Source organism: Danio aesculapii, chromosome 7, assembly GCF_903798145.1.
Source record: "Danio aesculapii chromosome 7, fDanAes4.1, whole genome shotgun sequence".
NCBI lineage: Eukaryota > Metazoa > Chordata > Actinopteri > Cypriniformes > Danionidae > Danio > Danio aesculapii.
The window spans coordinates 50,482,930-50,509,561 of record NC_079441.1 but is presented as its reverse complement, the minus strand read 5'-3'; the positions used below and the strand labels follow the sequence as shown (position 1 = coordinate 50,509,561).

General features: G+C 36.6%; 3 protein-coding genes across 4 annotated transcripts; 2 read left to right on the top strand and 1 right to left on the bottom strand.

The window, feature by feature from the left end:
- Positions 1-3,507: 3,507 nt before the first annotated feature.
- Positions 3,508-10,828, top strand: LOC130232945 (cytochrome P450 2F2-like). Its single transcript, XM_056462928.1, has 9 exons — positions 3,508-3,677; positions 3,760-3,922; positions 4,054-4,206; positions 4,322-4,482; positions 4,760-4,933; positions 5,044-5,182; positions 7,240-7,427; positions 9,527-9,668; positions 9,864-10,828. The coding sequence occupies exons 1-9, from the start codon at positions 3,516-3,518 to the stop codon at positions 10,070-10,072; spliced, it is 1,491 nt and encodes a 496-aa protein (XP_056318903.1). The 5' UTR covers positions 3,508-3,515; the 3' UTR covers positions 10,073-10,828.
- Positions 10,829-11,419: 591 nt separating this feature from the next.
- On the bottom strand, positions 11,420-18,756 carry LOC130232288 (uncharacterized). Of its 2 annotated transcripts, none has more exons than XM_056462103.1 (6): positions 18,432-18,756; positions 17,644-17,740; positions 17,338-17,536; positions 14,494-14,618; positions 14,161-14,227; positions 11,420-13,935 (listed from the first exon to the last, which is right to left on the bottom strand). In XM_056462103.1, the coding sequence occupies exons 1-4, from the start codon at positions 18,696-18,698 to the stop codon at positions 14,567-14,569; spliced, it is 615 nt and encodes a 204-aa protein (XP_056318078.1). In that variant the 5' UTR covers positions 18,699-18,756; the 3' UTR covers positions 11,420-13,935; positions 14,161-14,227; positions 14,494-14,566. The 2 variants fall into 2 exon arrangements, with proteins under 2 accessions (XP_056318078.1, XP_056318079.1); XM_056462104.1 differs by having other exon boundaries at positions 11,420-13,932.
- A 2,537-nt stretch (positions 18,757-21,293) lies between these two features.
- Positions 21,294-26,321, top strand: tmem208 (transmembrane protein 208). Its single transcript, XM_056462927.1, has 6 exons — positions 21,294-21,481; positions 21,618-21,713; positions 21,816-21,875; positions 23,043-23,179; positions 25,224-25,308; positions 25,405-26,321. Exons 1-6 carry the CDS (start codon positions 21,476-21,478, stop codon positions 25,546-25,548), a joined length of 528 nt encoding a protein of 175 aa, XP_056318902.1. The 5' UTR covers positions 21,294-21,475; the 3' UTR covers positions 25,549-26,321.
- The last annotated feature ends 311 nt before the right edge of the window (positions 26,322-26,632 follow it).

The window sequence follows — 26,632 nt, the reverse complement described above, 5'->3', positions numbered from 1 at the left end:
TATTAAAGGACTGAACTGAAATAAATAAAAATGGCCTAACCACGCAAAATGGATGTTTAACAGCAGCAGGCATGGTGGTTGTGAAGAGACAATTGAGCACCAGAGCAGCAGTGATCACAGCCAGACAGAAGAAAAGTTCAGAGACACAACAAAACCAGTGCAGTCAACATGGTTATTAATCTACTAGACAGTCCACGTGTAACCTGCTATTTACTGCAGACAGAAAACTGATACACATACAGACGAAACTTCTTTAAACTTTGCTGACCTTTTTAAACTGTGTTGAACTGAAGTCAGGAAACAGATTTAGTAGGTGAAAAGATAAGCAAAGATTGCAAACATAGGTGGGGAGGCCAGTGTCATCAGGTGTTCGGGATAAAGATGTTCCTGAAGGTCCATTTTGTAAACATGGCCTATATCATTGTCCATGTTTACTGGTCTGTAAGTAATTTTATGCATCATTATTATTTTGAATTCTATCTATCTATCTATCTATCTATCTATCTATCTATCTATCTATCTATCTATCTATCTATCTATCTATCTATCTATCTATCTATCTATCTATCTATCTATCTATCTATCTATCTATCTATCTATCTATCTATCTATAATGTTTGTTGTATTGTCTGCAATAAAATACAAGTCAGGGTAAATTTAGAAATCACCTACTTTCTTTTTAATTTTTGTGTTTTCTATAATGTTCAAACTTTTTTTGATTTGGGGTTGTAGTTCCATATCAGTCCCAGTTTTGTTAGATATTGTTTTCTGTAAGTAGTTGCCTCATTTCCTTATCCGTTATCTTTAAAGTTTAGATGCGTTTTTCTTCTGAGTGCTTTACAATAATGCCCTGTTGACATGAACAGGTATTTTCAAAACCCCACTTCTTTCTACATGGTTTGTCCACACGAAAACTCAGTGTCAGGTGACTGAAGCTAAAACTTTCTGAAAACTCCAGCCAGTGTGAAGATTTTAAAACTCTAGGTACAGTGTATACACTACAATCGTAGTTTTTGCCTCATGATGTCAGCATGAGTTTTGTTTTTTCCATTCTGATTGGCCACAGGACCGCCCTCAGATGCTGCACATGCCACTGCCAATCATTACTATAGATGACGATATCCTCAAGCTATGCGGTGGCATATGCAGCATGTGGCCAGAGGATCTTATACATAAGACGCTGAAATGTAGCTTGGGCCCCGAACAACCCGAAAGGTATTGTAACAAATCGGTGTAATCCGAACGGCGTGGTGAAGGCTGTTTTTTCTGCATAATGGTCATAAGGGTCATAACCCACAACCCTCGTTGTTGGAAGTGGGTCAAGTGAGTGACATGAAGAAAGTGAGGGGGAGAGACTAATCGGTGGGAGGAGGGAGGAAAAACTGGCCCCATAGCGGCGACAGCCACATCCAACAAGGGGTGGTCTCACCCACGTGGCGGTACTTGAGAAGGAAACCGGGAGCGAATGAGAAGAAGGATTAAAAGGGAGAGAAAGAGAGAGTGACACCGCTGGTTGGGATTCATTGACACCCAGACACACCACCATCTCTTCCTCTGCCATCTGGTTGGCCAGATTGAGGGTTGCTGGTCATTTGCAGCAAGTGTTTCAGAGCTGTTGTGCCAGCACAAAGGGTTGGCCACCCTCGACCAGGTCCATAGAGTTAAACCAATGTTGTTGTTGGTTTAGACTAATCTGCTGGAGTATGATCCTCTTCAGGTCCACAAAGACCAGAAGATTCTGTACAGGGAGCTGCTCGCCCACCACCTACACCTCCCCCAAGAGCAGGGGTATCAGGTGCACCAGCAATTGATGTTGCACGCTTCTGCAGATTTTTTTAAAAGGTCAATGAATACTTCGGGGTCACCCTTAGGACCCATTTTATTCAAGGGAGGGTGTGCAGGAGCAGCCGTGCTCTGGGGTGATGTAATCCACACACAAACCTCCTGGTCCACCCTAAACATCCAGCTTCAGAACATTTCGTGTTCTTTCTGTTGTGCCTGCACGAGGGTGCAGAACCAGCACTCCTGTTCATCCTGCATCACAAGAAGTGCTTGGTGATGCTCCTGATGGAAGGCTGCCAATGAATGAATCACCTCTGCAAATGGCGAGGATGGTGGGGATTGCATGATGGTGGTAAACTCATTCTTACCGGGTTGAGGCACCACTGTAACATGATCAAGAGGTTCTTTGGGTAAGAAGGAATCATTGTCAGCTTTATATAGAGAGAGACGTGTCTTTTATTCTCACAAAAATGCAAAGCAAACTTCTGTAACTTATTTCGCAAACTTTCTCAGTTCAACTCAGAAGTAAAAAGTCTCCACATAGAAGCTGAATAGCCACAATCTTTCATTGTCACTCTCTCTCGACTCTCAAGCTGCAAGCTTTTTGTACTCTTTATGCCAATCACTGTAAGTAGACACAGCATTCCAGTAAAAAAAATGTTTTGGTTTTAGTTGTTTGCCACTGTCTCCTCTGGCTTGCTTCACTGGGGTCAATAGAAGAAGAAGAATTGACCCCAAGAAAAAAACGATTTAGAGGAACTGAATTTAGGCATCAAAACATAGGTAAAATGAGTTATTTTTTGGGTACTCAAAAGCCACTGGACTGTGTTTTGTGCTGCCCTTATTCAACAGTGCCTCAGTATTTTCAAAGAAAGTTATTGACAATGTTAAATGAACCAAAATTGAAAGGGAACATAATTGTTTAAAATCAAATAATTTACACAAATACAAATTTAAGTGTTGGAGACAGGCTGGACACTGTCTCCAATTTCTTAATACTTGTTTGTCACTATCCATTGCATAACTGTCCCAATTTAAGAGGTCATCTACAATGTCTAAAGGTTGTTCAGGTAAGCCGATTTATTGTGTAGTTTTTTTTCTTCTACTGAGAATTACAAAAAAGTACATATATTGTCAGAATTAGATGTTATTAAATCTGTAGATTTTCAAGCCACTGTCAATTAAAAAAGTTTTTAATAAAATAAAAAGTCTCCACAGTGAAGGACAAAGTGACAAAGTGATAAACCAGAGACCAAGAGCAAAGTCTAAAAACAGCTGATTATTTTTAGACAATAAATGTGGGCCCACATTGACTGCACCAATCACATTTTAGATTTATATTTATTTGTGAAATGTTCTCGCTCTTAAAAATTGTCTATCAGGTCATTGTTGTTGTTTGGTCACTAAAATATTCATGCTGCCTAAAAAATGTTAATGCAGCACAAATTGGCAGTAATCGGCATGAACAAAAAACCAAAACTACAGGTCAAAATAAACCTTCAGAATATCTTTATCAGGAGTTCATGCTGACATTGATAGTGAAAGTATCATTATCTCTCCACCCATACGTTTAAACTTAGCTTACCTTTTTTCTGTACAGTCTATATCTCTAGTTCAACAAAGTTTATAAAGGTCGGCAAAGTTTAAAAGAGGAGTTTTGTGTGCATGCGTATCAGTTCTCTGTTTGTATTAAAAAGCAGGGTACAGTCTGACCATCTAGTAGATCAGTAAGCATGTTGACTGCACTGGTTTTGTTGTGTCTTGGAGCCTTTCTTCTGTACTTACAGCTGAGAATTCGGCATCCTAAAAACTTTCCTCCTGGACCCGCACCTGTTCCAATTTTTGGTAATTTGCTACAATTGAGCCGCATAAGCCCATTAAAGGACTTTGACAAGGTAAGTGCATCAGAGCACCTCTAACACAATGAAAACTAGAGAATTTAAAATAAGAAATGCATCCAAACTTGTTTTTCTGCAGTTTGCTCAGCACTATGGACCAATCTACGGGATATACATTGGTTCACAGCCGGCAGTGGTGTTAACGGGACAGAAAATGATCAAGGAGGCACTGATCACACAAGGGGCTGAGTTTGCTGGCAGATCAAACCATATGATGATCAGTCATGTAACAAGAAGCAAAGGTAATTCAGAATGAAAACAGCAGCTAACATACTGTATACTCACACTGAGTGGGGTATTTTAACAAATACATATTAACAAACTTTCACTGCTGGGATTTGATGGCTTTCAACTGATATTTTTGTGAGTTTAGGGGTGATCATGGCAGATTATGGAGAAAGTTGGCGTGAACATCGTCGCTTTGCTCTGACCACACTAAGGAACTTCGGCCTTGGAAAGAAAAGTATGGAGCAGAGGATTCTGGAGGAGGTCAAACATATCTGTTTACTACTGGAGGAATCTGCTGGTATATGAGACACCTTTAATATTTATGTTAATGAAACATTAATACAAGTATTATATATTTGAAAATGGATCAGAGGATGTTAAAATTACAATCTCTTGTATTTTTTTTATTTCAGGAAAGTCAATTGATCCTCAACATCTGTATCACCAAGCAGCCTCAAACATCATTGCCTCAGTCATTTTTAGGTCACGATTCGATTATCAGGATGAATATTTCCAAACTTTGATCAAAACTATGGAAAATCTTACTAAAATTGCCATTGGTCCATGGGCAATGGTAAATACAAAGAAAAAATCCAGTGTCTCTTTATACTTTTTGCCAAAGGCTGTTTTCACCATTTACTCTAAATACTTTGTCTTGAGTAGGCATATTACTTTTACAAATAAACAAGATTCTATTTATAATCTTATTTATACTTATTTTCTTTTTTACACTAAGTGTAAATAATCACTCCTCTAACAATAAATAGTAAATAATATGCAGAATGTAAGACATTAGAAGTTGTACTGCCAATTATTTTATTAACACAAAATTATTTTATCTTGAATTGCAGCTCTATGAAATAGCACCAGTGTTAAGGATTTTCCCACTGCCATTCCATAAAGCTTTTCAGTATTTTGAGCAAATCACAAATCATGTTCTTAAAGTTGTGGAGGAGCACAAGAAGTCACGTGTTGCTGGAGAGCCCAGAGACTTGATTGATTATTACTTGGAGGAGATGAACAAGGTAAGACACTCAAGTTTCTCAAGTGTGTGTTATCACATATTAAAGCTGCATGTGAGTTCAATAACATTTGAATTACAATGGTTCGGGAGTAAATCCTTCTGCTTTTATAGAAAGCAGATCAACGCACCACATTTGATGAGTCACAGATGGTCACTTTGCTGTTCGACCTGTTTATTGCTGGAACTGAAACAACTTCTAACACACTCCGAACCTTAACTCTCTATTTGATGACTCACACTCATATACAAGGTAGGGAATATCAAAACATATGATCTCTATGATTAATTTTGATGCAGTTTATAAATATATGCATTTTGGTGAATTGCTGTGGCTAAAAACATATATTTTTAGTATACTTTAAGTTTTCGTATAAAATTGATAATACAAACTCTATGAAACCTGTACCGGGTCCAGAGTGACATGTAAAGGCCTGTGGTGTGCCAATACTCCTAAATATGATACCATTTAAAAGCTTAGAATCTCAAATTTCCACATCTATGCATTTTCTTCACCACTTAGACATTTATGTCAAAAAATTGTATCTAAAAATGTGTATCTAGTATTAAACAAAACTGCAGTTTTCTGGAGCACACATGGCCTGAGTTACGTACTTTTTAAAAAGCGGTTTTAGAACAAAAATAAAAAGCACCTAGTATTAAGTTGGCTCATTTTAGGGCAGAAACATATGCAATAGTATTTATCAGATGCCAATATTTGAAAGCTTAGAATCTCTGTTTTATGCTGATATGATCCTCATAATAAGTCAATTATTTACACTTAATTTACACATCCCCCTCTCAAAACAGATTTCTATATTTAAATTGGAATATAACTCTTATTTTTCAACTATTTTGGTCTACTGTCATCTTCTAGTATTAAACAAAACAAATCTGCAGTTTTCTACAGCACACAGAGCCTAGGTTTTACACTTTCAAATAGAGGCTTTAGAACGAAACCAAAAAAAGATGAGTTTTCAGGTGGCTCAAACATGTACAATATTATTTATCACTTCAGCAGTATGTAACTTCAAAGGGTTTTCTGTTAAATGACACTGAGATTTTGAATTTATACCTCTGTATAAAGGAATGGCAGTCAGAGATTGTTTTTAAAAATCAGTATTACACCTTCCTTCGGATGGAATAGAATTTCATAGAACACGAGAGAACATGAACATCTTGCAAAGAACCTAAGAGAGTCAAATTACTTTTTTCCTCTGTCTGCTGACATATGCTGGAATTAAACACAATTGGAGTACACAGGGGCTTAGTGCATAGACTTCCAAATTTGAATTTATGAAAAAAAGGTAACACTTTACAATAACAGTACATGAATAATAATGTGTTAATATGTAAACTAAATGTTACTTTATTATGAACTAATGATGAGCTAATGCATGTGCTAATCATGAGCTAACTACAACATCACATGCAAAGTCACGAGTTCATCTGTGAATAATGGATGCCTTAATTACTTGTTAGTACATGATTGTTTGTAAATTAATGTAATAATTACAGCATTAGTTTATGCTTAATTTATCCATCATGAACTCATGAGCTGTTCATATATAATTATACCATGACTTTACTTGGAGGGGCACATCATCCTTAACTACTCATGAACTCCTGATGCACGTCCGTCTAGTGCGTTTACACTGAGTAACAACAGAAAAGTGTTCTGTCAACATCAATGGTCTAAACACAGGAGTTCATGAGTAGTTAAGGATGAGTTAATGATGATATGCCCCTCCAAGTAAAGTTATGACATAATTATACATTAACAGCTCATGAGTTCATGTTGGATCCACTTAGCTTAAGCTTAAACTTAAACGTTAATTAACACATTAATTAATAATATGTACTAACATGTAATTAAGGTAGCCGTTAAAGTTGGTTCATGATTAGCACATGCCTTAATTTATAATTAATTCATAATAAAGTAATGTTTAGTTTACATATTAATACATATTTCATGTACTGTTATTGTAAAGTCTTACCAAAAAAGAAAACGCCTATTTTTGCAGGGAATTTTTAGCACTTTTAACACTGCTTTATGTAATATCAGAAGGTGCAAATGACAAACATTTTGCAGTTACACCTCTGTATGTGGGTATGGGACGCTTTTTAATTTGGGTAGAAAAACCCAGGTGGAAAAACCCCAAACAGCTGTTGAGTTTAAGAAGTTAACCTGTTCCCAAATGATATTTATTAAACTCTTATCAATTGTTCATGCTTTTATAAACTGTTCTAAGCATTCATAGTCTTTCAATCTCTACTTGTGTCTTTTAATGACTACATGTGCATCTTCAGAGCAATGTCAGCGGGAGATTGATGAAGTCCTTGGTGCTCGTGATCATGTCACATATGAGGACAGAAACGCCATGCATTTTGTTCAAGCAGTGATTCATGAGGGACAGCGTATTGCTGATATTGTTCCTCTTAGTATGTTTCACACCGCCAGAACCGACACTCAACTGCGAGGATACAGCATCCCAAAGGTAACATTTAATGTACTGACTATACTCAACTACTCACATTTCTTTGATTGTATGTTAATATGGCTTTTATAGTTTCATTAAAAAGGGTAACTAAGAACATCTTACACATTTATAGACTGTATATTTAAAATGTGAGATTAATCTAATGTGAGAACACATTACATTATTTTCTGCACTTATAATAAGCAGACAGAAAACAGGGTGATATGTTTACATGCAGAGTGAAATCTGTGAAACCCAATGGGCAAACATCTTGTTGTCAGTGCTTATTGCGTACAAGTCTAAGTGTCCAGCAGTTGAAGCCACAAACCAAACTAATGCAGCACTGATGAATAGATACAGTGTGTGCATGTATTTGAAAACATAACCTTCTGTAATGCATTTAGTTGTTGTTTAAGGCCATTTGGTGATTTTAGTCATCATCCAGTAAATATCCTTCATCTTCTCATCAGTGATATGCAGACTAAACAGTATCTTGGTCATTGTGTGTATCAATTTTGAGCTTTCTTGGACACTTTTAATATATATTTTAATATATATTTTAAGCAGAGATGCCCAAACTTGGGCCTATGGGGCAAAGTTGGCCCATAGTAAAGAGAATTAAGATAGGGACGATGGTTTAGAGACTGAAATTTCTAATTTAATGTAACCTTTTTGTGTTTGTTTTATTGCTGAGCTACAAAAAAAAAACTAACTGAAATATGAAATGTTGTAAATAAATATATATTTTTAAATGTGCAGACTGTCACACAATGAATAGAGAACAATGCAGAGACATCAGTGAGCAAATGAAGGCAACAGCAGATTCTGCTTGACTATAATGTATTCAGCATTGAACTTCACCGTTATAAATGTTTTTTTTAATTTGATTAAGTTACTATTTAAAATTATACGACATTAGTTAATATGATTTAAATTAATGTTTTAAATTTATTTTTTAAGTTTTGGCCCACGGCTCTCAATAATATTCGGCTTTTGGCTCTTCATACAGAATCCCTGCTTTTGAGTGTTGAGGTGGATCTGTCTTATGTGATTTTTCTATGCGTGATATGACTGAACGAGAATCACAGGACTGATAATTCTACTTATTCAATCACTAGAGAAAATAAACAAAATATTAACTGCAGATTGAAGGAAAATAATGGAGTAAAAGTAAATGAAAAAAAAAGTACAATATTCATTCATTTTCTTTTCGGCTTAGTCCCTTTATTAATCCGGTGTCGCCACAGCAGAATGAATGGCCAACTCATCCAGCATTTGTTTTACGCAGCGGATGCCCTTCCAGCCGCATCCCATCACTGGGAAACACATACACACTTATTCACACACATACGCTACGGACAATTTAGCCTACCCAATTAACCTACACCACATGTCTTTGGACTGTGGGGGAAACCGGAGCACCCGGTGGAAACCCACACAAACGCAGGGAGAACATGCAAACATGCACACAGAAACACCAACTGACCCAGCCGAGGCTCAAACCAGCGACCTTCTTGCTGTGAGGCGACAGCACTACCTACTGCGCCACTGCGTTGCCAATGTACAATATAGTAAAAGTAAAGTACAGTATTAGTACACGTTTTTAGAACTACTTAGTAATTTAAAATTACGTAGGAAACGTACACTAATTGTTACTAAGTAGTAAATTTGGGTTTTTGTAGTTTGTTACTTTACACTGGTGGTAATTCTATAGATACTAGCCTATAGTATAACAATTAATATTTACATCGTATATTACACTAAATACAGTACACCATATAGTCTACTGTAGTAAAAACTAAAATATACTACAATATTTATTACAGTTCACTATAGTCAATACTGCAGTACACTGTAGCATTCATAAACAAAGTGCTGTAAATACTACTATATATACAATATAGTCAACATTTGAAGTGTATCAAAAAGCTTTTCAAAATTGTCCTAAGACAAGAATGGGTGTTTTGGGACATCTTTGATGGAAGGTTTTATACACTTTAGGTATGGCTCAAAAGCACAATAGTATTTTTTTTCCAGTGGAATTATAGCTACAACTACTAAAAAGCATATTCATCATAAAGATTTGCTAATCTTATTATAAACATGTGCTTTTACAGGGGACAATTATCATCCCGTATCTGTCATCTTCTCTCAGAGAGGAAAGTCAGTGGAAGTTTCCACATGAGTTTAACCCTCAGAACTTCTTGAATGAAAAACGAGAATTTGTGAAGAATGATGCATTCATGCCTTTCTCTGCAGGTGTGTGCTACATATATCTTATCATTAGACAATATGAGTATTTTGATAACTTTATAAATAACTTATTTAATCAGTTTATCTAACATACTATATTCAATCGAAAGACTAAAACACAACATATAAATAAGTGGAAAAAAATATATATGCTTGTCTTGCGTTTCTTGTATGATGTACATATACTTTTCTGTTTTCTAGGTCCTCGTGTGTGTTTAGGAGAAAATCTAGCCCGCATGGAGCTCTTCCTCATCCTGGTCACAGTGCTGCGGAGATTTCGTCTGGTCTGGCCGATGGATGCAGGAGAGCCGGACTTCACATATATTTATGGAGGAACTCAGACATTGAAACCTTACCCTATGATTGTAGAGCTGCGAACGCCTAAAGAGTCTCGTGAATATACTAAATGAACATTTTTTGTCACATTGCAAACTATCACAAAGACACTTCCATTTAAAATACTATATTTAGTTTTAACGTACAAAGCATTTAGCTTTATTTACTATAAAAATGTGTGCGATTAAAAATACCTTTGTATTACATGGTTAAAGTCATTGTTTAATTGTGTTTGCTAATTTATGAAACAACTACATCAAAAATGAAACTGTATTTCTATCACATTTGAAAAGCTCCCAGTTAAATGCTAGTTGCCGGGTCTGTAGCTGTTGTAACAGTTAGCCGCTTACTATACACTCACTAAAAAAAATAAACAAAAAAATGCTTAAATATTATTGTGCTGCTATAGTCAAAGTAATGGAAGTTTCGTGTAGGTATACCTTTAGAATTCTAGCATAAATTTAAACTTGTTAAAATATATATTTGATACTTTTTACATGTGCATGTAACAACCAAGACTGTAACAATACAAATCTGTTTGAGAATCAGTGAAGTTGTTCTTCAGGTTCTCATGGTGACATCAGATCTTTTATTAATGCGTTTTGTTGCTAAACTGTGTTTTGTTTGGCAGAACATTCCTCTGTAGTTCTTTCTACATAAAGCTGCACCTAGATCCAAAATACATGTTGTGCATGTTCTTCCTATTTCAGCAAATGTAACAGTTGATTTGTTGCATGTGTTTAAATATGTCTACAGCTAGATTTACAGGTTGTGATAGGATTATATTTTTGTTGGTTATACATTACATAATTAAAAAAGTATATAACATACTTTTGTCTGTAATATGCTGGTTCTCTCTTTACATCCTTTGTTACTTCAATCAGTCTCTGCATGAACTAGACGTTGCTGAGACCCAGTATGTTACTTTTTGCCCATTATTCCCTCATAGCAAACTAATAGTAATAGGGGCCTGGTTAAGAATATTGTGGCTGAAGCCTTCAAGCTGACCTCAACAGAGAATAACTATCACTCCATAAAGAGGAGCAAAAGATCAGATTTTGAAGATTTTTTTCAGTGAATTGACTTGCATTGATTAATTGTTGACCTAAAGGATAATAATATGTGCTAGCAAAATAAACATTGTAAATTTTAATTTCTCACCAACCTAAAGTAGCTCACAAATCATGAGGCCCTCTTTAAGCAAATATATAGTGTTAAAGGCAACGTGCAATACGAATGTCACCCTAAAGTGGCCAATTTGGTAAATAGTGGTCAAAATGGTGCTAGCCAAATGTGGGCCACTTTCGAAAATGTGGCAAAAATCACAAAGGCTAATGGGGCTATTAACCAAATCTGGCCCATAAACAGTTCAGCAATGATTGCCCAGTTATTAAAGCAGTGAATCAGTTATTGTTATTTAAAAGGCCTTTATTTACAATGTTCTCTCATCTCGGTTTAATACTTTTACACTTTACATCTTTAAGAACTGAATGAAAGGATAGTGAAATCCGTTCAGGGTTGATGATATAAGCCTATTCAAGTTGACAGTCTGCTCACAAATTTAAAAGCTTGACAAAAATCAAACCCATTTTCTATATCAAACTGATTTGAGATTGGAACTGAATAAAAGGCTTGTAAATATGAATAGAATCTTACCTTCATCAGCTCAACCCTGGTTATTTTTGTATTTTTGTATAGTCTATTTAACTAGACCAGTGCCCTGTTTTAAGGTTAAGTGAAAACTCAGAGTATGTTAACCCTGAAGTAAGAAAAACTCTGGGTTTTCCGTTTCAAAATGGCAGATTTGTCAAACTCGAGAAAGCAGGGTAAGTCAAGCCTGTTTTTAAAAGAGAGGTAACTTTTACTCAGAGTCAGTTACCATGGTAAATTACTCTGTGAACCTAACCTGGTCAGGTGCAGGTTTTATTTTCTAAACTCTGAGTTTCTGTTGGTCTCCTCCCCTTTTACAAAGACGAAGCGGTATTTCTCGCCTAAACGGTATTTCCACCCACCTATTTTTATGTGTAAATCAGCTGTCAATCAATATTGGTGGGCGGGGGAAGTTGAGCTAAAAACTGATACAATTGGTCTACCGTTTTTATGTTGTTAAATTGAAAAAAAAAAAAAAAGAATTGGGTGTGTTTATATCATCCCAATATGACGGTCTATACACTATACCTACACATATGTCTGTCCAAACAGCTTGAAAAGTAGATTTTTCAGATTTTTTTAAAATCTATTAAAAACTCTACTTTAGATATGTTATCTTCAACTGATCAAAGTGTGTAAAAGTGGAAACCTTAAATTAAACATTTCCACTAAACATTAAGGTTATCTGCATCCTTGTTACGTCAGATTTGTTGTAGAAACTATGCAATAGCCTATTTTATGTAATTAAATGCAATTACATCTGAAATAACTTTAAAATTACGGCCAGTTCCCTACTTTTCAAGTGAAAAGTCAATAAACGTCACACATTACATTACTTTTTTATTATCCTTAAATATTTTAAATGTAAACTTACGCATTAACTTGAGCAGCTGTTTTCCCATGCTGTCTCTGTTTCACTGATGCAGTGGTGTTGCTTGTTTTAAATATATCCTCATATTTGCTATAACTTTGCATAAGCACATCAAGTTCAGCTGGAGAAAGAAATGCTGATCTTTTTTTTTAGATGTTGCCATGGTGACTCGTAATATCTGCGCTCCACTGATAATGCCTTTTTATAGTTGCGGTGTGCGCGCTTAACACAGGCATCAACAACTGCCAAAGTTCAGTTCCAATACTCAAGACTGCAAGAACGGAGGATGCGTGAAACTTCCCGGATGTGTTCTTGATATCGAGGACGCATGGATGCAGACTTGAGCACCAAACTCGCTCTAGAATTCCCAGAAGTAATTGCGACTGGAGGTGGGAAGCACATCATTTTATATAGGTTGATTATTAAAGTTCAGAAATATAACTTATTTATCTCAAGAGTTTCCCTAAATGAAAGGGTGAATATGAACATTAGCAATAAAATCTTAATAAAGGAATAAACACATTAAGGGTGTTTCTTTGTTGAAATTCCTATTCAAATCTGTTTTATTTGTATTGTGCAGTGTATATTTGTAAAGTCTTTATGAATAGTATATAATATGAAAAGGGGAAAAACATTAAATCGTTGTACGAATGCTGTAAGGTTTAAATAAATTTCCATTAAAAACACGTGAAAGTCACGTAATCATCAGGGAGAACGGAACTTCTCATTTCACGCGTTCTCTGTTCTCGCAGTCTCCCGAGTTTGTTCTTACAAGGTGACCTGGCGAGACTGGTCTTCACAAGAACGCAAGTCCATTCTCTGCAATCTTGGAATTGAGAAACAGCCTCTGAGTTTATCTATTCAAAGTTGATTGACCTAACATAGTTTTTAATCTCTCTGTAAGTCAACTCAGAGTTCAAGTTTAAACTCCAAGTTGGTTAAACCTCCTTACTGAAACAGGACCCAGGGATTCTTAAACTCGGTCCTGGAGGTCTGTTGTCCTGCAGATTTTAGCTCCAACCTGCCTCAACACACCTGCAAGGATGTTTCTAGAAAGCCTAGGAAGAGCTTGATTAGCTAGCCCAGGTGTGTCTCATTGGAGTTGGAGCTAAAATCTGCAGGACACTGGACCTCCAGGACTGAGATTGAGAACCCCTGAACTAGACTAATCGGCAGTATCTGACATCAACAAAATAATACAAAAATTCTACAAACAAAACACATCCCATGAGATGGGTGGTCGCAGACCAGCAAAGAGTAGCTCTTATGACGGTGAACTTTAAAGATTGACTTCTGTATCTCCATGGCTGCTGCTTCACCCATCTTGGAGGATGCAGACCTGTGTTGATTGATGGTTCTTTTTACTCCAGGCCAGACCTCTCTGCAACTATGCTCTTTCCCAAGTGCATCAATCTTCTAGGTGAGACAATTACAGAAAGTATCATTAAAATATTAAACTTTTACTAAATACTAAACTATTTTACAAGAGAAAACATCTCAATTTTTCAGTCTATGACAGGCAATTGTTCTCAGCAACATTGTTCTGTTTTATTTAACGTTTATCCTGATCGTTATAGATAACGAAACAGAAAACAAACAAACAAAACAAGCAAGCAGTGTGATAGTAAATAGCATTTTTACCTGGACTAACAACATGGGCAACACCTTACTGCAATCCAGGTTCATCATTTATACTTGGCACAATGTCCTTTAGGGAAATCAGAGAAGTTATTTCAATGAGAAAGTACAAATGAAAAGTAATGCCATCATTTTACACTCAAAAACTCCATTTACACTTGGTATTAAGATGCGATTTCAGATTACAAGTGGAAGACAGTAAATACAAGCCCAAACAGGATCTAAAACGTATTGAGCTTCTTCACTTTAAACAACTTTATGCCACTTGACCTAACACTTAATGCATAAATATACAAAAAAAAAGCATTTGCAGTTATTTTAAAGAAAAAAACTAACCTTTCGGAACTGTCGGTTTGATGTTCCACTAAACTCCTCTGTGTTGAAAAATCATATTTCTAGCTGGTGTATTTCAGGTGTCAGGCTCGCTCTTCCACTCATTTACGTAGGCAGTTTGAACAGACCTATGCAATATTTAACAAGGCAAAAAAAAAACAATCAAACTTTTATGCTGAAAGTTATAGGTTATGAAACAAACAAATATGGTTTACATGCAAAATTATTAAGCTTTTTATAATTTTTAAAATGTGTTTGCATGTACTCTTTGGAGAAATCCAAGCTAAACAGTGTTATAGCTTATTAACTATGGCTTAAAGTTTAAACAGACCTATACGATATTAAACAATGAAATGTATAAGAACAAAATCCATCCGATATGATAATAATGAAATAAGCATAATTACATTTCTATCATCTTGTCAGTGCTAGATTTATCATTATCTACATCATAAATAAATGAAGTAGTGCTGTTAAAATTTAATTACTGAATACCCGTTAACTTGACAAGTAACTTTTTTTGTGAAATACTTAACACAGATTTGTTTTTATTACAAAAAAAGCTAAGCTTTATTTAGACGGCTTAATCACAGATCGCATATGAACATTTTAGTTAATTAAATTGCATTCAGTCACAACTGGTTCGCCTTTAATAAACTGTGGTTTACTTTAAACCATCATATAAAGTATTCAGACCTCCTTAAATTTTTCACTATTTATTATATTGCAGCCATTTGCTAAAATTATTTAAGTAATTTTTTTCCTCATTAATGTACACACAGCATCCCATATTGACAAAAAATAACACAGAATTGTTGACATTTTTGCAGATTTATTAAAAAAAGAAAACCTGAGATATCACATGGTCCTAGGAATTCAGACCCTTTGCTATGACACTCATATATTTGACTGAGGTGCTGTCTGTTTCCTCTGATCATCCTTGAGATGGCTCTACACCTTTATTTGAGTTCAGCTGTATTTGATTACAGTGATGGAAGTATTTGTTTGATTACTTAAATGGAAAACGTTTGAGATGACCAGAACGCTTACTAGAGCTGGCTGTCCGACCAAAACTGAGCTATCAGGGGAGAAGAGCCTTGGTGAGAGAGGTAAAGAAGAAGCCAAAGATCACTGTGGCTGAGCTCCAGAGATACAGCCAGGAGATGGGAGAAAGTTGTAGAAAGTCAACCATCACTGCAGCCCTCCACCAGTTAGGGCTTTATGGCAGAATGGCCTGACACATGAAAGCCCACATGAAGTTTGCTAAAAAAAACACCTGAAGGACTCCAAGATGGTGAGAAATTAGTTTGTTTGATGACACCAAGATACAATTTTTTGCCTTAATTCTAAGTGGTATGTGTGGATAAAACCAGGCACTGCTCATCACCTGTCCAATACAGCCCCAACAGTGAAGCATGGTGATGGCAGCATCATGCTGTGGGGGTGTTTTTCAGCTGCAGGGACAGGGCGACAGGGATATCCTGGACGAAAACCTTCTCCATAGTGCTCGAGACCTCAGACTGGGCCAAGGGTTTACTTTCCAACAAGACAATAGCCGCGTTTCCACTATCGCGCCTAAAGCGAGCGAGCCAGGGCGAGCCAAGGCCAGTCGCGTTTCCACTATCACTTCCGGGGCGTAATCGGGCCAAAGCGGGGCTTCCTTGGGGCCAGTGTCCGGCCTTTTTCGGTCCGCCGAATACCTTGGGCCAAGGAGGGCCAACTGGGGCTTCGGGGCGGGGTTGCGTACAAAGGCGGAGTTTTCCTGTCAGGTAAAGAGGAGACAAGATGCTTTCTTCCCTTACATTTGTTTTGCTATCGCGCTTGATCAACTCACTAAGCAGTTGCAGTTGTCGTTGTATACGTCGTTCTCGTCGCTCGGCTGCTCTTTTGCGCCTTGCAGCCAAAATCTGTGTTCGAAGTAAATGCCGCCGAACTCGAATGTCCTTATCCAGGGATCGCTGTCTGGCCTTACACCAACAGACCACAAACAGTAAAAAAGCAATCGCTTCGGTGTTCTCCATCTTCCAGCTCTTGTAGTGATGCCAGGTTGTGTTTGTGGTTATAATTTGAGTTTTTTGTTCCCGCTGAAGTGGGCGGGTTGTGTGTCGGGTTGTGTGACATTTGATTCGGGGGACGTTCTGGGGGCGGTGTTTGCATGACGCGCTGCGAGCAACTAGCCCGACAGTGGAAACGCGACATGATTTCGGCCTCATTTCTCAACCTCCCTGGCTATTGGCCCGGCCTGGCCCGATTAAAGCCCTGGCTCGCACTGGCCCGATAGTGGAAATGCGGCTAATGACCCTAAGCACACAGCTACAATAACGAAGTAGTGGCTTCACAACAACTCCGTGAATGTTTTTGAATGACCCACCTAGAGCCCTGATCTAAAACCAATTGAGCAACCCTGGAGAGACCTAAAAATGTCTTTCCACCAACGTTTACCATCCAACCTGACAGAACTGGAGAGAATCTGCAAGGAGGAATGGCTGAGGATCTCCAAATCCAGGTGTAAAACACTTGTTGCATCTTTTAGATCAAAAGGGGGCTTCTACTAAATACTGAGCAAAGGGTCAGAATACTTAGGACCATGTGATATTTCATTATTATTATTTTTTTTTTAATAAATCTGCAAAAACGTAAAGAGTTCTGTTTTTCTGTCATAATGCGGAGCTGTTTGTACATTGAAGAAAAAAAATGATTTAAGTGACTTAAATGATTTTAGCAAATTCCTGCAATATAACAAAGAGTGAAAAATTTAAGGGGATCTGAATAGTTTCCGTACCCACTATAATTTTTCTAACTCTTTGCTTCAGCTAGTCAAAAAATGTAGATCATGTTTAGACTTACTTTTTGATGTCCTCTTCCTTGACATCAGGCTCACAAAAGTCTGACAGGTGTTTTGAGGTGGACACAGAGTTTTCACTAATTGTGGAAACTTCCATCCTTGGTCTTTTAATTGGTATTGATGTGAAACATGAAGGTGCAGAATTGGCATCAGAACAAGAGGTGCCAACCGGCTGCAACCAGCAAGGCTTCACTTGAACCCCTGAAATTTTCAACAAACACAAATAACAATCAAACTCATGGAACACAAAGAAAAAAAAACAGTTTTACCCAAATATGAAGATTTACATGGCTAGCAGCAGCCTTTACCTTTACTCCGTATTTTCTGCTTTTGTTTTTCTGTGCGGACTGACACACTCTTCATAGTTGGAGGATCACACTGACAGGCCACATCTCTTGTTAGGGGCTTTAGAACAAGAATAACACCATGTAGAATATATAAAATAGGAGTAAAACTACAAAAGAGTGTTAAGTACGCATGGCAACTTTAGATTTCAGCTTGGAGTAAGAATTATTTACACAAACTCTTTGATCTTTATTTATTCATTCAGTTTTTCCCCCTCAAAACAAACACTATTAATGCTGAATTATCTGGTAGATATAATACTAAATGTTTAATATTTAAGATTTTAAACAAATAAATGACTAGTAAATAATTTAACAGTAATAGTTTTCTATAATATAATAAGAATATAGTCACATTTCTAATATAAGCTCATATCGATATGCTCCATTTTATTCAAATTAGTTTTTATTAATCTGATAACATTTCCGAAAACATTTTAAGTTGTGTTACTGACTTCTGACCTGACTGAAACACTAAGCACATGCTAACGATATATTGCATATTTAAGTAAGTTTTATATACATACAATATATATATATATATATATATATATATATATATATATATATATATATATATATATATATATATATATATATATATATATATATATACACACACACACACACGTGTGTGTATGTGTGTGTATGTGTGTATTTTTTTTTACTTTCGGAAACGGTGCTGCTGGTTGGTGCCATGTCATGCATATGTGGGTCAGCGCTAGATGAAGTTGCCCGCTAGTTTCACTTACCTTCAATGTTTGCGAGGCACCAACTGTGTACACTGTCGGGACAGCGTTTTCTGTCAACGATAGAAACTTCACATAGCCCATTTTGTGCCGTGTCCAGTTTTTGAAGGACTCTTGTGTGAAGTGTTTCGAGCACAGCCGAGAACTCTCTGATATCGCCCCTTCTTCGAAATGCAAAAAGGCGAGCCATCGAGACCGTAACCAAGGTGTTTTGGGGAATATGAAAAGAGTTTCGGGAGAGCCACAACCTAACACACACCTCCTCGACATCTTTGTTTTGATATCTTTCTTTCTTTGCTTTCTTCTTTCTTCCCTCTTCCTCCTCCCTCTTCTTCTTCTTCTTGGAGCTTAACAGCAGCTGGCATTAAAAATGTATTACTGCCATCTGCTGTATTCATTTAAGCTTCGTTCTTCCAGTCTAGTCCTAACTAAACACAACATATGTTCCTTTACCTCCACTCAGGGGCACCGTCAGCTATGTTGGAACCTATGCACAATTTTTTAAAGTGATCACAATTTTTTTTTTAATTATTTACTTAAATAAAGCCCGTGGGTCTCCCGTCGCAGGGTCCCTAAATTGCCATGGCCTATGCACTCTGTCTCCCTTTCCCCCCAGCTACACCCCTGCCTCCACATATACATTCCATTACTTTTGATATTATACTCTCATATGCATATTTCCCATAGCTGAGCTTTTAAGTTATCATCACTATAAAGTGCCTTTATGTCCCACAAGATTGAATCAGTCCTAACATAATGCGGAATAGTGAAATTCTGATGTTCTGATGAAAATTTTTGCCATTTTCTTTTAATTGAATGGGTGTGATTTTGCCATGTCCCAAACACTGCTCTGCCAGCTTCAGTGAGTCTAAAAAGTAGGGAAATTAGATAAAATTAAACTAAAATTTAACAAGTTATTTGATAAAGTCATTTTAATAACTTTTATTTTGTTTTCATAATATTATTAATAATTTTGCATGTGTCCTTGAGTTTGCTGTCCACCCTGTCATGATGTGGTAAGTGCCCCTTTAAAAAACCCTCTGAGGTACTCATTGGCATCCCCATGCCAATTTTGCCTTTCTTCAGAGGAGGTTAAAACATCTGATGTGCACACAGTAAACACTTCTGTTTCCTATTATAATGTAAGGATTTTATTAGATTCATTAGCAAATTTAGTTTAATTTGAAGGAAAACAATTGTTTATTTTCCCATTAATCTGCATACTGATAATACCTAATTGATAACAGAAGAGGTGGCATGGTGGCTCAGTGGTTTGCAGCAGTTGGTGAAAACAGAAGTTGAATTCTTGAAAACTTTTACAACCCTTTTATATTAATCTTTTCTTGTTGTACCTGTTGTTTTTCAAATGTTCTTCCATATTTAGTTCACTAAATAAAGCCTTTGTCCATCCTGCCATGCCAATGTCCACCCTGTCAATTTGTTTTCCACCGTCATGTTCAACTTTTATGAAAATAAAATTATTTATTAACTCAGCAAAACATCTTGTGTGATTTCTTAATTAACCAAAAAGGGCCAGTTGATATTGTTTGAAAGTTTGACAAAATATTTCAGATCTCGGGTTTTATTTTGAAAAGAACGTGCAACAATTGCATATTTTATTGGGAAATAAATGTTTTGTCCATTATTTCATTATTATAAACAGACTTTTTCCATAATCTATTAAGTTGGGTTGGTAAAGGTACACATTACCTTTTTGAAAATATACATTTTATAATCACACTGCATAAAATTATACTTTGAATTTATCCATGACAGGGTTGACACTCTTAGAGGTTTGTTTACTGTTTTTCTGCTTGCAGATTATTTGTAAAAAGGTGCATGAGCTTGACCAACATTAATTTCTTACAGGCTACGGTTTAATTAATACAACAACTATGTGGTTAAATCAAAAATCTCAAACTTATTTTGGAACTTTATAGTGATAATGACCCTAACAGTAAGTTAAGTTTCACATATATTAGTCTAATCCAGTAATTGTCCATCATCTTTTTCCAGTATAAAGTCTATCTTTGACCATTTGATTTTAATAACCACCTGCTCTTTTTTGATGGTAACTTTTGCCAGTCTGTCTGCTTTCTCATTCCCATGGATGCCCATTTGTGCTGGTACCCACAAGAAAGTAGCCTAATATTTCTTTATTCTTTCTAATATTTCAGTATTCTGTTGAACAGTCCTGTTAATTTTAGTATTTCATTAAGATGTTGGCTCATTCTGTTTTTTAAATTTGCTCAGTCAGGTCATTCATTTCTGCCTGTCTTAATGAATATAAGCTTCTGTTATAATATGTACAATGGATCAACAGAGGCTACTGGGCAACACAGTGGCGTAGTGGGTAGTGCTGTTGTCTCTCAGCAAGTTGCTGGTATAAGTTGGCATTTCTATGTGGAGTTTGCATTTTTTCCTCCGTGTTGGTGTGGGTTAGGGTTAAGGCTAGTTGCTGTGGTTTCCCCCACAAGTCCAAAGACAAGTGCTATGGATTGGGTAAGCTAATGTCCATTGTGTGTTTCTGAATGAGAGTGTATGGGTGTTTTCCAGTGATGGGTTGCAGCTGGAAGGGCATCCGCTGCGTAAAACATATGCTGGATAAGTTGGCGGTTCATTCTGCTGTGGCAACTCCTGATTAAAAAATAATTAATTAATTGTTTTTTTTAAAGGTTGCTCTCAGTATTTTAACCAATCAGTTGAATAAGTACAAGGGTACAAGCAAGTTATTTTCAAATAACTTAATGGCTTGATATTTGTCTTGACACATAGATATTTATATTCACGGTCTTGACACTAACGATAGTCCTGTACGGACATGAAATTAACACAAGATGGCGCCAAGTCCAGTTTATTGCATCTGTTACGCATTTCGCAAGCGCCGGAAACGTGCTCTCGAATGCTGATGTGTTATTTTGCTTTGGTAGTTATTTAGTTTTAGGTATTATCCTTTAAAAATTAGATGCTGTTAGACTTTTACAAAACTAAAAGGAAAGCTGTTATCCGGTGAAGAACAGTTGCACAAGAAGGAGAACTCAGAGGAGATGGCGGTATGTGTCAAGTTTATAGATTATGATTAATAACGGCGTCTTTAGAGTTAATTCATGTGATAATTGCATATTGTAACTAAAAAGAGTATGGTTTTCTTTGTATCAGTGATGTAAATATGTGCTATTTTTCCGTTAGCCAAAAGGAAAAGTTGGAACCAAAGGCAAAAAACAAATCCACGAGGAAAACCAGGATACTCTCAAATTCTACAGCAGGATCATCCTGGGAGCAAATGTAAGGCAAACGTATTAGGAAGTAATACACGTAAATATACGCTGATTTTTTTAATGTGTCATTTTAAACTTCAATGGATTTAATTGCTTTTATTCTTTGCAGGCTATTTATGTAGCAGTCAATCTCTTGCTTTTTTACAACTCCTCTTCATTTTGGACATGGGTAAGTGAATAAAAGCATTCCTTTTGTATCTAGTGTATATATTTTTGTTTTGTGTGCTCTGTGCACATTTTAATTAGTGTTTTGTATTAACAAATCCTACTTTTGCATGCTTAACTATTTATTCAATTTTTAAGGGGTAGTTCACCCAATAACGAGAATTTTCTCACTGTTTACCAGAGGGTGACGAGTCACATGATTTAACTTGAGCGAGAATTTTGAAGAGTTCCAAAATTTTGACTGGAGACTTGCTTGACAAATAATATTAGGGCATTATGTGAACAGCCAAATTAACAGCTTTACACTTTGTGTGTATTGCACACATTACAGTAATAACAGTAGACTAAATATCTTTAACAGCTTTTTAATTTTCTGAAATCAGTTGCAGAGGTACCTGATTACTTTTCATACTTTTACGTTGGTCTAAATTTATGTTTACATTGTAATCTTCATAACTCTACTTTTATTATTATTATTCAACTTTTCAGTGTGTTAACTTGGCTGTATGTGGACACCTTTTAAAGGAAAGATATATTTTTGTTGCAAGTTGCAACAATGACAATTATTTTGTTGCCATTAAAACTTAAAAATAGTCCACAACTACTGTATTTTAATCTAAAAGTTCAGTTAAATCAAAAAAAATAAATACCTTGACAGTGACTTGCTTCACCAAAGCTAAGATTTTACTTGCTTGAGTCTCATAAAAATTGACTTGACACTTGAAGGTTTCTTGCACTTGTGACTTGCACATGTCTGACTTAATCCCACCTCTGCTATTTACTCACCCTCAAGTGGTTCAAAATCTCTTGAGTTTTATTCTTCTGTTGAACACAAAAGAAGCTGAAAACCTGTAATCATTGACTTCCATAGTAGGAAAAACAGCTACTATGGAAGTCAATGGTTACAGGTTTCCAGCATTCTTAAAAATATCATCTTTTGTGTTTAATAGAAGAAAGCAACTCAAAAATGTTTGAAACGAGTAAATGACAGATTTTTTGGAGGGAGAACCATCCTTTTAAAAAGCTACAATGGTTTTTGTATCACTGAATGTGAGTTTTTTTATGTCAGCAAAGATATGGATTCTTGTTGGGTTCCAGCATTTTGGTAAATCCTTTTGAAAATTCTTATTGCAGTCTGGTGCTGAATTCTGCTTTGTCTCTTCTGTACCAGTTCTCGCTACTGTTTGCAGTGGCGGTCTACGTTGGCAGCTACAGATCTATGTCAGCAATGGCCAAACCTGCATTTGCTGAAGATGGTAGCTTGCTGGATGGAGGGATTGACCTTAATATGGAACAGGGCATGGCAGAGTGAGTTAAATGTTGTCTTTATATTTATGTTCTGTAAGAAAAAATTATTAGGAAACCGAAGATCTCATTGAAAAAGTTTATTTAGCATAGCAGTCTCAAATAATTTATAAATTTATCGGACCACAGTGGAATGAACTGCCAACTATTTCAGCCGGGGGTGGTTCTAGTTTAAATGGCACCCTGGGAGAACTACCCTGTATACCCCCCAACAAACAATTCAGACATCATGCATACAAACTGAAAATCTACTTATATTTTGATACATCTGGACTTTTCTTGCATTTTTTTGCTGCAAAGGCATCAAAAACCCAGTGGTGTTGCTAGACACAAAGCTCTACTGGGCAAATAAATTGAGAAAAAGAAAATCAAGTAAATCATACCTCAAAGCTATTACTGGTGCGTGTTTCCCTGTGCCGCCCACAGCAAGATGCTGCCCTGAGTGATCGCCCATATTGCTTTGCCTAAATCTTCCACTGATTCCAGCATTTGTTTTACACAGCGGATGCCCTTCCAGCTACAACACAATACTGGGAAACACCCATATTCACAAACACACGCGCCAACATGGGGAGAACATGCAAACTCCACACAGAAATGCTAACAGGCCCTGCCAGGACTCAAACTAGCAATCTTCTTGCTGTGTGGCCACCGTGCCGCCCTATTTTAGTTTACTAACCTTATTATTAATTAAGGTGCTCTTGTTGTCAAAGCTGTGCTCTCTGTATATTAATGTTCAGTTTCAGACACACCATTTTCTGAGATGTCTCTTACCCATTCCCATTTTACTATAGCTCATTACTCCACATGGTAAAGAGACAAAAAAACTTTTAACTCGTTAACTGTTTTGGGACATTTCATTTGGAGTAATCTGGGTGTAGGCAGACTAAAGTTTCTTACAGTTCATATACGTGTATTGGTGTTCAAAATCTCTCCCAACCAAAAAGAAAATACACAAAGCAACTTGACATTTTTTGGTTATTACATTTATGGATACCCAATGATCATAGATATATACATTAAATTTCGCATACGGACCCTGAGCATGCATCAATAGCGCAATCACATTTGTACAGGGCTCCCAGGAAAATGTCTTTCAACCACACTAGTCTAGACTAAAGCCAGACTGAAGATGCTGGACTTTAGCACTGTGTACGGGTGTAGTAATGAACAAACAAAGAAAACAAAGACAGAACATCTTATAGGTAATATTTCGTTCTTTAGGTTTTTGTATGAACTTTGTGCTAAACAAGACACGTTATTGATGATAATACAGTCTCTTACAGCATTCACCATAAGGCAAAGTAGCACCAACTCGCACTAAATACCCGGCTTATTGTAGTTTTGTTGAATAAAATAAGCAAACAGTGTAAATAAAATTTGACAACAAGATGCTGAGGTGCCAGAAACTGGTATTATTGTCAGCTAAGAGAACGAGTCGTTTATAACGGAGATTCATTCACAAACGAATCGCTCCCTCCGTTAGAATTAGAAGTGAAAGCAGGAGAGGAGGTGTGTTTCAGGACATGGGTTAGATCAAATTTAACAGGGAGGGAGGATAATACATTTCCATGCACATAAATACATGCTCTTTGTTGGCAATGCCTGTGCTGTCACTTATAAATCGATGTAGAAAACTGATGTGAAATTATAATTTTCATCATTTAAATAAATATTTGTATACTGACCACCAGGAAAAATCCCGATCATAGATATATGTATCAATCTCTGGCTCTGGATGGCCAGTCCTCCGCTGCACCTTTGTCCTGCATTAATTTCAGAGTAGCACTACCCTGTACTAAAATGGCAGCTCTATTGATGCATTTTTTCCAATAGACAACAGCAGCGTAGGTGACATCTAATGTAAATATCTATGCCCAATGATTATGAATGAACAATTGAGTTGATTTATTTATTTTTTTCCAGTAAATGCTGATATTTAGTTTTTTGTTTGTGGCTTTGTGTTGGACAATTGAATGCAATGGTTTATTATATAAATATTTCTCTTAATCAGAAGTGACTTTTTATTTTTATTATTGACACGCAGGCACCTGAAAGATGTCATTCTTCTTACTGCAATTGTCCAGGTGCTTAGCACTCTGTCATCCTACTTCTGGTACCTGTGGCTTCTGGTGAGACTGAATATTTTCTCAGATTGTAAAATCTTTGAGGCGTCACATTTCAGTTTTTCTGTAACCATATTATTGTTTGCTCTCTTTTCACGCCAGGCACCTGCAAGGGCTTTACATCTGTTGTGGGTGAACTTCCTGGGACCCTGGTTTTCTGCTGACTCGCAGGCAGCCCCTGAAGAGAACGAGAAGAATGACAAAAAACAGAGGCGGCAGGAAAGACGACAGATGAAGAGATTCTAGACTTGTCCGTTTAATTTTATTTTTTTTTTACATTTATTGTACAATTACAAAGAACAATCTAAATTATTCTGAGATATTTGATGTGATCCAGACAATAGATGGGCATTGTAAAGTGTCTGACTTTCTCACTTGTCATCAACTATTCCGTCCTTTTAAACCCTTTGGTTCCCTTCTCCCGCTATATGTCTGTCTTAAAATCTCTAGCTCAGGTTTGTCTCTGTCATACAGCATATCTGCCTTCTGAGTGGAGCTCTACACACTTTGTTTTCTTTAAATGAGTTAAACTTGCATAAATTGCCTTCGCTTACTATAGTGAGCTTCATGTAATTAGCTTCTGTTGCCACTCAACAGGTGCAGCTACATGGCCCATTGCCCTCAGGCTGCATGAGCTTTCACATTGCACAATGCATGAAATTTCACTTTATTTTTAGGATTCATTCATGGGCCTTTCAGACAATATTTCTTTGATTGTTTTAGTATGAAGGGGAATAATGTGCTGATTCTACATCAAATGTGATTCATGTTGAAGCTACATGTGCAGCTGGTGCTGCCTTGAGGAAATGCAAAGAATTTATATATGTGTATGTGTGTACCTGCATACGTACACCTGTAATACACATGACCTCAGTATTGACTGCCATCCGTTTAAAATTTCAATGGAGTAAAGATGAGCAAAAGAATATACACCACATTTTGACAAACTGGGTAAAACAAGTTGTTTCAGGTAAAATTTATGGATACCCAATGATTATAAATAAACTATTATAAAAGTATGAGTAGATGCAAGTTTGTTTTTATTTAATGCTGACTTCACAAATCACATTCACTACTGTCAAACGTTAGGAAATGAGCTAGTTTGTGCTCCTATTCCCAACCCTGTTCCTAAATGCCCCCCTAACAGTACTTTTTGGATGTCAAACACACCTGTTTCGACTCTTAAATCAGGGCTGTTGTTTCTCATTTGTTGCGCTGATGCTGCTTTTGTCTGGTCTTCAGGTTGGGTCTAGGAGTTTTACTGATGACCTGGGATAAATCAGACGAGTTGAAGGTTTCTGTAGTTGCATAGAGACGGACATCTAATGCG

Bases quoted from the DNA above. Each gene is read 5' to 3' on its own strand.
- LOC130232945 (XM_056462928.1), top strand. From the start codon at position 3,516: ATGTTGACTGCACTGGTTTTGTTGTGTCTTGGAGCCTTTCTTCTGTAC. The intron at 3,923-4,053 runs GTAATTCAGAAT...TTGTGAGTTTAG, and splicing joins TCATGTAACAAGAAGCAAAG to GGGTGATCATGGCAGATTAT. The intron at 9,669-9,863 runs GTGTGTGCTACA...TCTGTTTTCTAG, and splicing joins ATTCATGCCTTTCTCTGCAG to GTCCTCGTGTGTGTTTAGGA.
- LOC130232288 (XM_056462103.1), bottom strand. From the start codon at position 18,698: ATGTCGAGGAGGTGTGTGTTAGGTTGTGGCTCTCCCGAAACTCTTTTC. The intron at 17,741-18,431 runs GTAAGTGAAACT...CTTGTTCTAAAG, and splicing joins GTGCCTCGCAAACATTGAAG to CCCCTAACAAGAGATGTGGC. The intron at 14,619-17,337 runs GTAAGTCTAAAC...AATATTGCATAG, and splicing joins AAGGAAGAGGACATCAAAAA to GTCTGTTCAAACTGCCTACG.
- tmem208 (XM_056462927.1), top strand. The intron at 23,180-25,223 runs GTGAGTTAAATG...ATTGACACGCAG, and splicing joins ATGGAACAGGGCATGGCAGA to GCACCTGAAAGATGTCATTC. The intron at 25,309-25,404 runs GTGAGACTGAAT...TTTTCACGCCAG, and splicing joins TCTGGTACCTGTGGCTTCTG to GCACCTGCAAGGGCTTTACA.